Raw genomic sequence first — 12933 nt, forward strand, 5'->3', positions numbered from 1 at the left:
TGGAGGACTGAAAAAGGGTTGTTACCCTCCCAACGGTAGGGTGCTGGAGTACTGAAAACAGGGTTGTATCCTCCCAACGGTAGGGTGCTGGAGGACTGAAAACAGTTGTATCCCCCAACGGTATGGTGCTGGAGACTGAAAAAGGGTTGTTACCCTCCCAACAGTAAGGGTGCTGGAGTACTGAAAACAGGTTGTATCCTCCCAACGGTAGGGTGCGGAGACTGAAAACAGGTGTTTACCCTCCCAACGTAGGGTGCTGAGACTGAAACAGGTTGTTCCCTCCAACGTAGGGTGCTGGGACTGAAAACAGGTTGTTACCCTCCCAACGGTAGGGTGCTGGAGGACTGAAAACAGGGTTGTATCCTCCCAACGGTAGGGTGCTGGAGGAACTGAAAACAGGTTGTTACCCTCCCAACGGTAGGTGCTGGAAGTACTGAAAACAGGTGTAACCCTCCCAACGGTAGGGTGCTGGAGTACTGAAAACAGGGTTGTTCCCTCCACGGTAGGGTGCTGGAGTACTGAAAACAGGTTGTTACCTCCCACGGTAGGGTGCTGGAGTACTGAAAACAGGGTTGTTACCCTCCCAACGGTAGGGTGCTGGAGTACTGGAACAGGGTTGTTACCCTCCCAACGGTATGGTGCTGGAGTACTGAAACAGGTGTTGTTGACCCTCCCAACGGTAGGGTGCTGGAGTACTGAAAACAGGGTTGTTACCCTCACCAACGGTAGGGTGCTGGAGTACTGAAAACAGGGTTTTACCCTCGCAACGGTAGGTGCTGGAGACTGAAAACATGGTTTTACCCTCCCAACGGTAGGGTGCGGAGGACTGAAAACAGGGTTGTTACCCTCCCAACGTAGGTGCTGAGACTGAAAACGTGTTGTTACCTCCAACTGAGGGTCTGAGTACTGAAAACAGGGTTGTTTACCCTCCAACGGTAGGGTGCTGGAGAATGAACAGGGTGTTATCCTCCCAACGGTAGGTGTGAGGACTGAAAACAGGGTTGTTATCCTCCCAACGGTAGGGTGCTGGATACTGAAAACGGGTTGTTATCCTCCCAACGGTAGGGTGCTGGAGGACTGAAACAGGGTTGTTACCCTCCCAACGGTAGGGTGGCTGGAGTACTGAAACAGGGTTGTATCCTCCCACGGTAGGTGCTGGAGGACTGAAACAGGTTGTATCCCTCCCAACGGTAGGGTGCTGGAGGACTGAAAACAGGGTTGTATCCTCCCAACGGTATGTGCTGGAGGACTGAAAACAGGGTTTTTACCTCCCAACGGTAGGGTGCTGGAGTACTGAAAACAGGGTTGTATCCTCCCAACGGTAGGGTGCTGGAGGACTGAAAACAGGGTTGTTACCCTCCCAACGGTAGGGTGCTGGAGGACTGAAAACAGGGTTGTATCCTCCCAACGGTAGGGTGCTGGAGGACTGAAAACAGGGTTGTTACCCTCCCAACGGTAGGTGCTGGAGTACTGAAAACAGGGTGTTACCCTCCAACGGTAGGTGCTGGAGTACTGAAAACAGGGTTGTTACCCTCCCAACGGTAGGGTGCTGGAGGACTGAAAACAGGGTTGTATCCTCCCAACGGTTAGGGCTGGAGGACTGAAAACAGGTTGTTACCCTCCCAACGGTAGGGTGCTGGAGGACTGAAAACAGGGTTGTTACCCTCACCACGGTAGGGTGCTGGAGTACTGAAACAGGGTTGTTACCCTCCCAACGGTAGGGTGCTGGAGTACTGAAAACAGGGTTGTTACCTCCCAACGGTAGGGTGCTGGAGTACTGAAAACAGGGTTGTTTACCCTCCCAACGGTAGGTGCTGGAGGTACTGAAAACAGGGTTGTTACCCTCCCAACGGTAGGGTGCTGGAGTACTGAAAAGGGTTGTTACCCTCCCAACGTAGGGTGACTGGAGGACTGAAAACAGGGTTGTTACCCTCCCAACGGTAGGGTGCTGGAGTACTGAAAACAGGGTTGTTACCTCCCACGGTAGGGTGCTGGAGTACTGAAAACAGGTTTGTTACCCTCCCAACGGTAGGGTGCTGGAGTACTGAAAACAGGGTTGTTTACCCCCAACGGTAGGGTGCTGGAGTACTGAAAACAGGGTTTGTACCCTCCCAACGGTAGGGTGCTGGAGTACTGAAAACAGGGTTGTTACCCTCCCAACGGTAGGTGCTGGAGTAACTGAAAACAGGGTTGTTACCCTCCCAACGTATGGTGCTGGAGTACTGAAAACAGGGTGTTACCCTCCCAACGGTATGGTGCTGGAGGACTGAAAACAGGGTTGTTACCTCCCAACGTAGGGTGCTGAGGACTGAAAACAGGGTTGTTCCTCCAACGGTAGGGTGCTGGAGGACTGAAAACAGGGTTGTTACCCTCCCAACGTAGGTGCTGGAGGACTGAAAACAGGTTGTTACCCTCCACAGGACTTTAGGGTGCTGAGGACTGAAACCAGGGTTGTTACCTCCCAACGGTAGGGTGCTGAGGCTGAAAACAGGGTTGTTACCCTCCACGTAGGGTGCTGAGGACTGAAACCAGGTTTGTACCCTCCCAACGGTAGGGTGCTGGAGTACTGAAAACAGGGTTGTTACCCTCCAACGGTAGGGTGCTGGAGTACTGAAAACAGGTTGTTACCCTCCCAACGGTAGAGTGCTGGAGGACTGAAAACAGGGTTTGTTACCCTCCCACGGTAGGGTGCTGGAGTACTGAAAACAGGGTTGTTTACCCTCCCAACGGTAGGGTGCTGGAGGACTGAAAACAGGGTTGTTACCCTCCCAACGGTAGGGTGCTGGAGTACTGAAAACAGGGTTGTTACCCTCCCAACGTGTAGGGTGCTGGAGATGAAAACAGGGTTGTTACCTCCCAACGGTAGGGTGCTGGAGATATGAAAACAGGGTTGTTACCCTCCAACGGTAGGGTGGCTGAGACTGAAAACAGGGTTGTTACCCTCCCAACGTAGGGCTGGAGGACTGAAAACAGGGTTTGTACCCTCCCAACGGTAGGGTGCTAGAGGACTGAAACAGGTTTTGTTACCTCCCAACGGTAGGGTGCTGGAGGACTGAAAACAGGGTTGTTACCCTCCCAACGGTAGGGTGCTAGAGGACTGAAAACAGGGTTGTTACCCTCCCAACGGTAGGGTGCTGGAGGACTGAAAACAGGGTTGCCAATTATTTTGACCTCTATCTTTTTTGAGGTTTTTAAAAATTATTTGTTAAACAAAATCTCTTTCTCTGAGCAATTGTATTAGTATAAAATATACGTTTTTAAAAAAATGATACAATATAGTTCAGTATTTCTATATATATATATATTTGTATTACTCATCTTTATCAAGGGTGCCAATAATTATGGACACCCCTGTCTGTTCAACAAGGTCAATAAACGTAATGGATTATGCGGTTACAAAACGCCTCTCGTTTCTCTAAAGTGTAGGCCGCTAATGGTCATCAAAACTGACACACAACCCTTTTCCAAAACATTTTTACTGACTTAAAGTTGTGTTGAACTGTTTCTTTGAACGTGGAACATACAAGAGGGAATTGATTAGGTTACATTAACCTTTTCTCACCTGGAGAAATGTAATTCAGACGCTTTAATGATTAGCTGATGGGACGTGTTGGATCTTACGATTTTCCTTCATCTACAGTCACATGTTACTATACAGTATGTCAAGAACATTAAATACCATAGCAACATAGGTGACCCCCACACATCTAACTTAAACCCCTTAAAACGTATGTGCACTCCAGTGTATAGTCGACTCCTGATGAGTGACGATCGGATTGCAAGTCACAATTTAAATATATCATTTTGATTATTGCACAGTTTACCCACCTTTCCTGACCCCCTCCTCCTTACAGAGACGTATCCAGGTCACGACACCAATGTAACCAACCGTAATTTGAAGCCATTGTATTTATCAGGAGTGGATGGTCATCCAAAAACACAGTACATCCATCCATTACTCACACTGCATGATGAGCTCCATCTGGCTCACAGAGACCTGGGTCACGGCACCAACGTAAACCAACTGTGGTTCAAACCAATTGCATTTCTCAGAAGTGTACTGTAAAAACAATGTACATCCAGAATACTCACACTGCACAGTGAGCTCCACCAGTGCTTCCCGGGGCTTGACGTTGAAGCCGTTGTACTGGCTGGTGGCGCAGCGGTAGGTTCCCGTCATCTCGCGGGACACATTAACAATGCGCAGTGCGCCGTCGTAGCTCTCTGTCTGAAGGCCGCCGTCGGGCATGGGCACCTCTTTGTCGGCCCTCGACCAGAGGATGATGGGCTTAGGCTTCCCGGAGACCAGGCACTGGAGCTCCACCGTGTCACCCTCCTGGACCACCAAGGGGGATTTGTCCCGCCAACCGTTAATTCCGGGGGGACTGAGAGAGAAAGGGAGAGAGAAACTTTACATTACTTTCAGGGATGTTACTTTAACGGGATGTTATAGTACAGGATGTTACTTTACGTGATGTTACTTTAACATATGATATTTAACGTGATGTTACTTTAACATATGATATTTAACGTGATGTTACTTTAACATATGATATTTAACGTGATGTTACTTTAACATATGATATTTAACGTGATGTAACTTTACGTAACTTTACTTTGTGGCAGTGGTTATCCAACTCTGATACAGGAGAGCTAGGTTTTATTTCAACCCAGCGTTAACACCTGATTCAACTAATCAATGAATCACCTAGACCTTGATTAGCTGAATCTGGTGGGCTAGAACCAAAGCCTGCACACCCTGTAGTTCTCCAGCCAAGGTCAGGGGTCGATAGACAGCATGAGTAGGAGTCAGATCTCCACTTTCTTCATCACAACCACCCTGTGGGAGGATGGGAGCGCTGTGCATTCTGACCATCCAACCCTCAGAACCACCTCCTCGTCCCCCCCCCACCCCCCCCCACCCCAAACAGGGCTTTGACTGTGGCTTTGTTCAAATGTATCGTCTGCTGCTACACAAAAAAGAAAAGGCTATGAATAGAAAATAACTACAAATATGTAGTAGAGTGAGCGAACACGTAGCAGAGAGGCGAAGAGACAGGTCTCCTGGGCATTGCCAGGTCATTCATTTGGCGCATTTGGAGGGGTAGCTTTCGCCCCCTGAGCTTTCACCTCCTCTCAACCACAGCGGTTCTCTGCCAAAGGCATATACCATCATCCCAACCCGATCCAATCATTCTGGACGGGCTTTACTTTGCTCTTAGCCCAAATGGATTTTAGTAATGCATGTTGGAGGTTGCTACTCTGCTCCATTGGATATAATATACTGGCCGTGACAATAAAGGCAAAACACAGGGCCTAAAAATGGGAATGTGATTAACCACTCAAGACGGCTAGATAAGACGGAAGGAGAGAGAGAGGGAAGGAGAGAGAGAGAGAAGGAGAGAGAGGAGAGGGGGGAGGGGAGAGAGAGGGAAGGAGAGAGAAGGAAGGAGAGAGAGGAGAGAGAGAGAGAGAGAGGGAAGGAGAGAGGGAAGGAGAGACAGGAGGAGAAAGAGATGGAAGGAGAGAGAGAGAGAAGGAGAGAGAGAGAAGGAAGGAGAGAGAGAAGGAAGGAGAGAGAGAGGGAAGGAGAGAGAGAGGGAAGGAGAGAGAGGGAAGGAGAGAGAGAGAAGGAGAGAGAGAGAGAAGGAAGGAGAGAGAGAGAAGGAAGGAGAGAGAGAGAAGGAAGGAGAGAGAGAGAAGGAAGGAGAGAGAGAGGGAAGGAGAGAGAGGAGGGAGAGAGAGGAGGGAGAGAGAGGAGGGAAAGAAGGAAGGATGAGAGGAGGGAAGGAGAGAGAGGAGGGAAGGAGAGAGAGGAGGGAGAGAGAGGAGGAAAGGAGAGAGAGGAGGGAAAGAGGGAAGGAGAGAGAGGAGGGAAGGAGAGAGAGGAGGGAAGGAGAGAGAGGAGGGAAGGAGAGAGAGGAGGGAAAGAGAGGAGGGAAAGAGAGGAGGGAAAAGAGAGGAGGGAGAGAGAGGAGGGAAGGAGAGAGGAGGGAAGGAGAGAGGAGGGAAGGATGTTTTTCCAGGTTGTCCTACAAAGGCTCCCCACCTCAAATAGACTACAGTATTTCTGGGTTTGAATTGTTTATGTGTTGTAGCTACTCACAATGATCCTAATGGCACCTTCATGTTTATAAGTTCTCCCTTCCATTGCATTGTCAATTTACCAATCCTCCCTCCCACACGAGGATAATCATGCCAATGGACGCCCATCATCAAACATTTGATGTTCCGCTCCAGCTTTACAAACGTATTATCAGAAAAAAACACACCTAATTATCTTTCGCATCAGTTCGGACGCCAACAAACTAAAGACAACATACAGAGGAAGGAGCTAATTAGGAGAAAATAACACAGGTGACCCTCTACTAGCAGGCTGTAAATAATCATTAGGTTTGGAAGTAGGAACGCTCCACAAACGTTAGTCGCACATCCACATCAATTAGTGACTGATTTAGGCCCGGTTGAATGGACCGATCCCAATAACAATCTGGCCCGAAAACATTCACTTTAGAACGCAGACTTCACTGGAAACTGCTGTACCATCCTTCCTATCAAAGTACACATACTATCAAAGTACACATACTATCAAAGTACACATACTATCAAAGTACACATACTATCAAAGTACACATACTATCAATATCAAAGTACACATACTATCAAAGTACACATACTATCAAAGTACACATACTATCAAAGTACACATACTGTACTGTACTGTTATGTAGTCTACTGAATATGAAGAGGGGTAGGTGAGTCCATCATCTCATCCTTCATAACCACTGAAAGATCTTGATGACTTTCCATATCCCTGTAACCTATGACCTTTATACTATGCCTTCCTGTAATAACTTCCTGTAAATGTAGTGCCTTCCTGTACCTACTTTATGTTACTTAGACTTGTGAGAAAGCCTGCCTAGCTCTGTGTAGTTAAAGAGGTTACTTCAGTCCACTGTGCCGCACAGCTATTACAACGACGAGAAGTACAACAGTAGAGTTCGTTGCTCACCTGTGGTCGAAGAGATATTGACGTCGATGCTGATCTCGGGGATGCCGCCGTTCCTCAGCACTGCCACACAGGTGTAGGTGCCGAAGTCGGTGAACTTGAGGTCGATGATGTCCAGGTTGGTGGTGCCTGGCTGGACTTCCGGGTCAGTGTGGGTGATGACCATGCGCTCTGAGCTGCGCAGCGGCCGTCCATTCTTCAGCCAGCTGAACAGAAGCTCCTCTGGGGGTGTGGCCTCCACCTGGCATGAAATTTTAACCTCACGGCCAATCTGGATGTTGTCGTCGTTGTGGTACGGGTCGGGAGTGATCCAGAACCGCCCCTTCTTTAGCCCTGCAGAGGGAGGGAGAGAGAGAGAGAGAGAGAGAGAGAGAGAGAGAGAGAGAGAGAGGGAGAAGGAGAGACAGAGAGAGAGAGAGAAGGGGGGAGAGACAGAGGGAGGGGTAGAGAGAGGAGAGAGAGAGAGAGAGAGAGAGAGAGAGAGAGAGAGAGAGGGAGAAGGAGAGACAGAGAGAGAGAGAGAAGGGGGGAGAGAGAGAGGGAGGGGTAGAGAGAGGAGAGAAAAGGAGAGAGAGGACAGAAAGGGAAAGAGAGAAGAGGAGAGAGAGAGAGGGAGGGGGAGAGAGAGAGAGAAAAGGAGAGAGGACAGAAAGGGAAAGAGAGAAGAGGAGAGAGAGGACAGAAAGGGAAAGAGAGAAAGGGAGAGAGAGAGGACAGAAAGGGAAAGAGAGAGGGGGAGAGAGAGAGAGGGGGGGGAGAGAGAGAGGGGGAGAAAGAGAGAGAGAGTGAGGGGGAGAAAGAGAGAGAGATCGTGACATCAGTGCTAATGCTAATAATTGGGGCCCAGAGTTTGTTTGTTTTATCCCCTTTAATATAATATATTATACAACAATGACTTACACTCTGCCTTTTATCTTGGTCACTGAAGGAAAAGGTGTCTTTGCCTATAATATAATATAACATACTGTATAATATAACCAAGGGACCTTCCTGTATTGATATAGAATACAATATGGCTGCCACCTGGGGGCACAAAAAGATCCAGTTTCAAATAAAGATGGCTGAATGAATGAATGCTTATTCATTGCACACCAAAGCTAGCTAGGCAAAAGTTGGATCCAAAGACAAGTCTCCCTTTAGTGACCCCCCCCCCCCCCAAAAAAAAGAGTGTGTGTAAGTCATTGTCTACTATAAATAGGTCCCAGAGTTTTTCCTGGTTAGGTGACCAACTCAAAACAAACCAAGGACAAAGTTATTATCGACAGCTAATAATAGTAGGAGCAACAAGAATAAGAAAGAAGCCCAGATACTTCAAGACAGGTTACATTTCAGTTGGGCTTGAAGGAACAGACTTGAGGTTCATTTGAACTGTCTCTCATTTTCCCCTAAGGACAGCGGTACATGTTTCATGACAAGCGGCTCATTACATTTTCTTACCACAGTGTTTTCCATAAACATATATTTTCCATTTACATCAGAGTTCAAATGCATCTTTGCAGGACACTAAAAACATAAAGTTGCAAAAAATATTTTCAATATACCAGTTTATAGTAATGTAAATAAAAAAAACTGATATAGTAATGTAAATAAATATCAGATTTAGCCGGGATCTCTCGTTCCCCTTACACTTACTACCTGTTTGGCATCTAATACTATGAAATCAGCAGTCAAATATTTGTACCTTCAGTTTGAATTCAAATGTTCGAGCATGGCACCTTAAAAGGCAACAGCCATAATTGCAGTGAAATGTAAACCCCACCCACCACGTTCACCAGAAAAAGATCTGTTCCCACACTATGAAAACAATGCCTATGACATGAAACATGATCCACAAGAGAAATCTCTCCAGTCTCTTGGCATCACAAAGAGTTGCTAACTACCCAGCACCTAAAAATAGCCCAGGCGAATGCGTGAGTGAAGCGTCGTATTGTTGTCACTATTAATCAAGACGAAAAGTAAATGCCTCCAAGACACGGACTTCAAGCCAACCACAGCACCATGGGATCAAGCTAGTGAATGATGAATGTGAAGTCACTCACTCATACAGTATGGTTACTGTAGTACTGAGTAACTACAGATGGGGTCATGATGTGAATCAGCCAGCTGCATTCGAATGGTATTTACATTTGTAAGTAATGGAATCCACCTCGTGCTCCGATAGTTACGTAAGCCGGTTTACTAACATGGAAGAAAAACATTAAGGATATTTCACACTAAATTAAATTACATTTGTTTCGTAAAACAACAGGTGTATACTAACAGTAAAAGGCTTTCTTATGGGCCCTTCCCAGTCAATGCAGAGAGAAATTTTTTGAAATAATCGAAAAATAATAACACCAGGAATAAATACACAATAAGTAACGATAACTCAGCCTGGTCTCATAGACTAGACGTAACATAGTACACGTAAATCCGGGACACACAAATTATTATGATAAGTTATGTTCGGTATGGTTACATAAGACAGAAGAAGGTTACTTAAGGCAAAAATGAACGGAGGGTAGTTGGTCGGCGTATAACGTGAACGTCTAGCAACCCAAAGGTTGCGTGTTTGAATCTCATCACGGACAACTTAAGCATTTTATCTAATTAGCAACTTTGCAAATCGTTACTACATTTTAGCTACTTTGCAACTACTTAGAATGTTAGCTAACCCTTTCCCTAACCTTAACCCTTTAACCTAACTCCTGACCTTAACCCTTTAACCTAACTCCTGACCTTTAACCCTTTAACCTAACTCCTGACCTTTAACCCTTTAACCTAACTCCTGACCTTTAACCCTTTAACCTAACTCCTGACCTTTAACCCTTTAACCTAACTCCTGACCTTTAACCCTTTAACCTAACTCCTGACCTTTAACCCTTTAACCTAACTCCTGACCTTTAACCCTTTAACCTAACTCCTGACCTTAACCCTTTAACCTAACTCCTGACCTTTAACCCTTTAACCTAACTCCTGACCTTTAACCCTTTAACCTAACTCCTGACCTTTAACCCTTTAACCTAACTCCTGACCTTAACCCTTTAACCTAACTCCTGACCTTTAACCCTTTAACCTAACTCCTGACCTTAACCCTTTAACCTAACTCCTGACCTTAACCCTTTAACCTAACTCCTGACCTTAACCCTTTAACCTAACTCCTGACCTTAACCCTTTAACCTAACTCCTGACCTTAACCCTTTAACCTAACTCCTGACCTTTAACCCTTTAACCTAACTCCTGACCTTTAACCCTTTAACCTAACTCCTGACCTTAACCCTTTAACCTAACTCCTGACCTTTAACCCTTTACCTAACTCCTGACCTTAACCCTTTAACCTAACTCCTGACCTTTAACCCTTTAACCTAACTCCTGACCTTAACCCTTTAACCTAACTCCTGACCTTTAACCCTTTAACCTAACTCCTGACCTTTAACCCTTTAACCTAACTCCTGACCTTTAACCCTTTAACCTAACTCCTGACCTTAACCCTTTAACCTAACTCCTGACCTTAACCCTTTAACCTAACTCCTGACCTTTAACCCTTTAACCTAACTCCTGACCTTAACCCTTTAACCTAACTCCTGACCTTAACCCTTTAACCTAACTCCTGACCTTAACCCTTTAACCTAACTCCTGACCTTTAACCCTTTAACCTAACTCCTGACCTTTAACCCTTTAACCTAACTCCTGACCTTAACCCTTTAACCTAACTCCTGACCTTTAACCCTTTACCTAACTCCTGACCTTAACCCTTTAACCTAACTCCTGACCTTTAACCCTTTAACCTAACTCCTGACCTTAACCCTTTAACCTAACTCCTGACCTTTAACCCTTTAACCTAACTCCTGACCTTAACCCTTAGCCTTAACCCTAATCCTAATCCTAACCCCTAGCCTAGCTAGAGTTAGTTAATTGTCAGGATAAACAGCTCTGTTGAGATTACCAAATTAAAATTCAATTAAACCTAGGACTTGCCGTAACTTGACTCTCTGCCTCACAAGTTACTTTCCTAGACTGTCTGTGTGAAGATTACCGTCTAACCTCGTTTCATGCCGTCTCAATAGTAGTAATATAAAAGCTCTTTTGATAATGGCTGTATTCATGCGAGGGCATTAGATTCCCAATCACCTCAGAGGCTTTATGTGCTCATGCAAGGAGACTCCAGCCATTCAGGCTCAATTACGCTATTGATTAAGTTGCAAATTCTCCAACGAAAGGTGAGTCAAGCTGACCCCCTGCATCCAGTGATCCGCCTGAGACACTGCTGCGTTTTTACCGGGGGGGGGGGGGGGGTATTATTTATACAGCCTCCCCCTAATGGTGTCACTTCGCTGTTCAGAATTTGCTGCCCTGCATGTAAATCAACATGTTAATCAGATCTTCATCAAATTTGTTCCTAAATCATTTATTTGGCTCGCATCCTATTTCCTTTAATGACTTGTAAATGAGGGCTGTGGGTGAGAGTGGAGCTATAGCTGGCCCGGGACACTAGAGTGAAGACGGGGCCCAGTGGACACTGATGGGCTGACGGGGCCAGCTGCAGAGGTTCTCTAGGGGGGAGAGAAAAGGAGAGGAAGAGAGAGCAGAGGAGAGCAGAGGAAGAGGGAGGAGGGGAGAGGGCGGAGGGGAGAGGAAGAGGGAGGAGAGGAGAGGAAGAGGGCGGAGGGGAGAGGAAGAGGGCGGAGGGGAGAGGGAGGAGGAAGGGAGAGGAAGAGGGATAAAGGGAAAGGAAGGAGGGGAGAGGAAGAGGGGAGAGGATGAAGGAGGAGGCGAGGAGAAGAGAGGAGTGCAGATTGAGGAGGGGAAAGGAAGGGGGAGGAGGGGAGAGAGGAAGAAAGGAAAGAAGAGGGCGAGGTAATGGGAAGGAGGAGAGGAGGAGAGAGATGATGGGAGAAGGAGAAGGCAGAGAAGAGAGCAGAACAGAGCAGGGGAAAGGAGAGGACGGGAGGGGAGAAAAGGGGAGGAGAGGAAGAGCAGAGGAGAAGGGATGGGTGGCGGGGAGAGCAGAGCAGAGGAAAAGGGATGGGAAGAGGGGAGATCAGAGGAGAAGGGATGGGTGGAGGGGAGATCAGAGGAGAGAGCATCAAAACCAGCGTGTCTATCTCTCCAAATGGTAATCACGGTCCCATAGTGCTTTCTTTCCTGCCACTGAAGCGCCTGCAGTGTACTCTGTGCTCATCAGGTATGAGTATAGGAGAGATGGAATGGCAGGGGTACACAATTCATTCAGTGGGAGAGATAATGTGTGTGACACAGGGAGTGGCAGCCACGGCTTTAAAAAAGGGAATTCACAACATACACTACCGTTCAAAAGTTTGGGGTCACTTAGAAATGTCCTTGTTTTTGAAAGAAGAGCAACTTTTTTTGTCCATTAAAATAACATCAAATTGATCAGAAATACAGTGTAGACATTGTTAATGTTGTTAATGACTATTGTAGCTGGAAACAGCAGATTTATGGAATATCTACATAGGCATACAGAGGCCTATTATCAGCAACCATCACTCCTGTGTTCCAATGGCACGTTGTGTTAGCTAATCCAAGTTTATCATTTTAAAAAGGCTAATTGATCACTAGAAAACCCTTTTGCAATTATGTTAGCACAGCTGAAAACTGTTGTCCTGCTTAAAGAAGCAATAAAACTGGCCTTCTTTAGACTAGTTGTGTATCTGGAGCATCAGCATTTGTGGGTTCGATTACAGGCTCAAAATGGCCAGAAACAAAGAACTTTCTTCTGAAACTTGTCAGCCTATTCTTGTTCTGAGAAATGAAGGATATTCAATGTGAGAAATGGCCAAGAAACTGAAGATCTCATACAACGCTGTGTACTACTCCCTTTACAGAACAGAGCAAACTGGCATTAACCAGAATAGAAAGAGGAGTGGGAGGCCCCGATGCTCAACTGAGCAAGAGGACAAGTACACTAGAGTCTAGTTTGAGAA

The 12933-nt window shown here is 46.5% G+C and overlaps 1 protein-coding gene across 1 annotated transcript in view; it reads right to left on the minus strand.

Moving 5' to 3' along the window:
- mdga2a (MAM domain containing glycosylphosphatidylinositol anchor 2a) overlaps positions 1-12933 on the minus strand; it is a 199796-nt gene that overhangs the window by 121754 nt on the left and 65109 nt on the right. Inside the window, 3 exon segments of the mRNA XM_039008768.1 lie at positions 4093-4365; positions 4368-4385; positions 7013-7342. Of these exon segments, the coding sequence (XP_038864696.1) occupies positions 4093-4365; positions 4368-4385; positions 7013-7342 (621 nt within the window).

This window comes from Salvelinus namaycush, chromosome 15 (assembly GCF_016432855.1).
Source record: "Salvelinus namaycush isolate Seneca chromosome 15, SaNama_1.0, whole genome shotgun sequence".
NCBI lineage: Eukaryota > Metazoa > Chordata > Actinopteri > Salmoniformes > Salmonidae > Salvelinus > Salvelinus namaycush.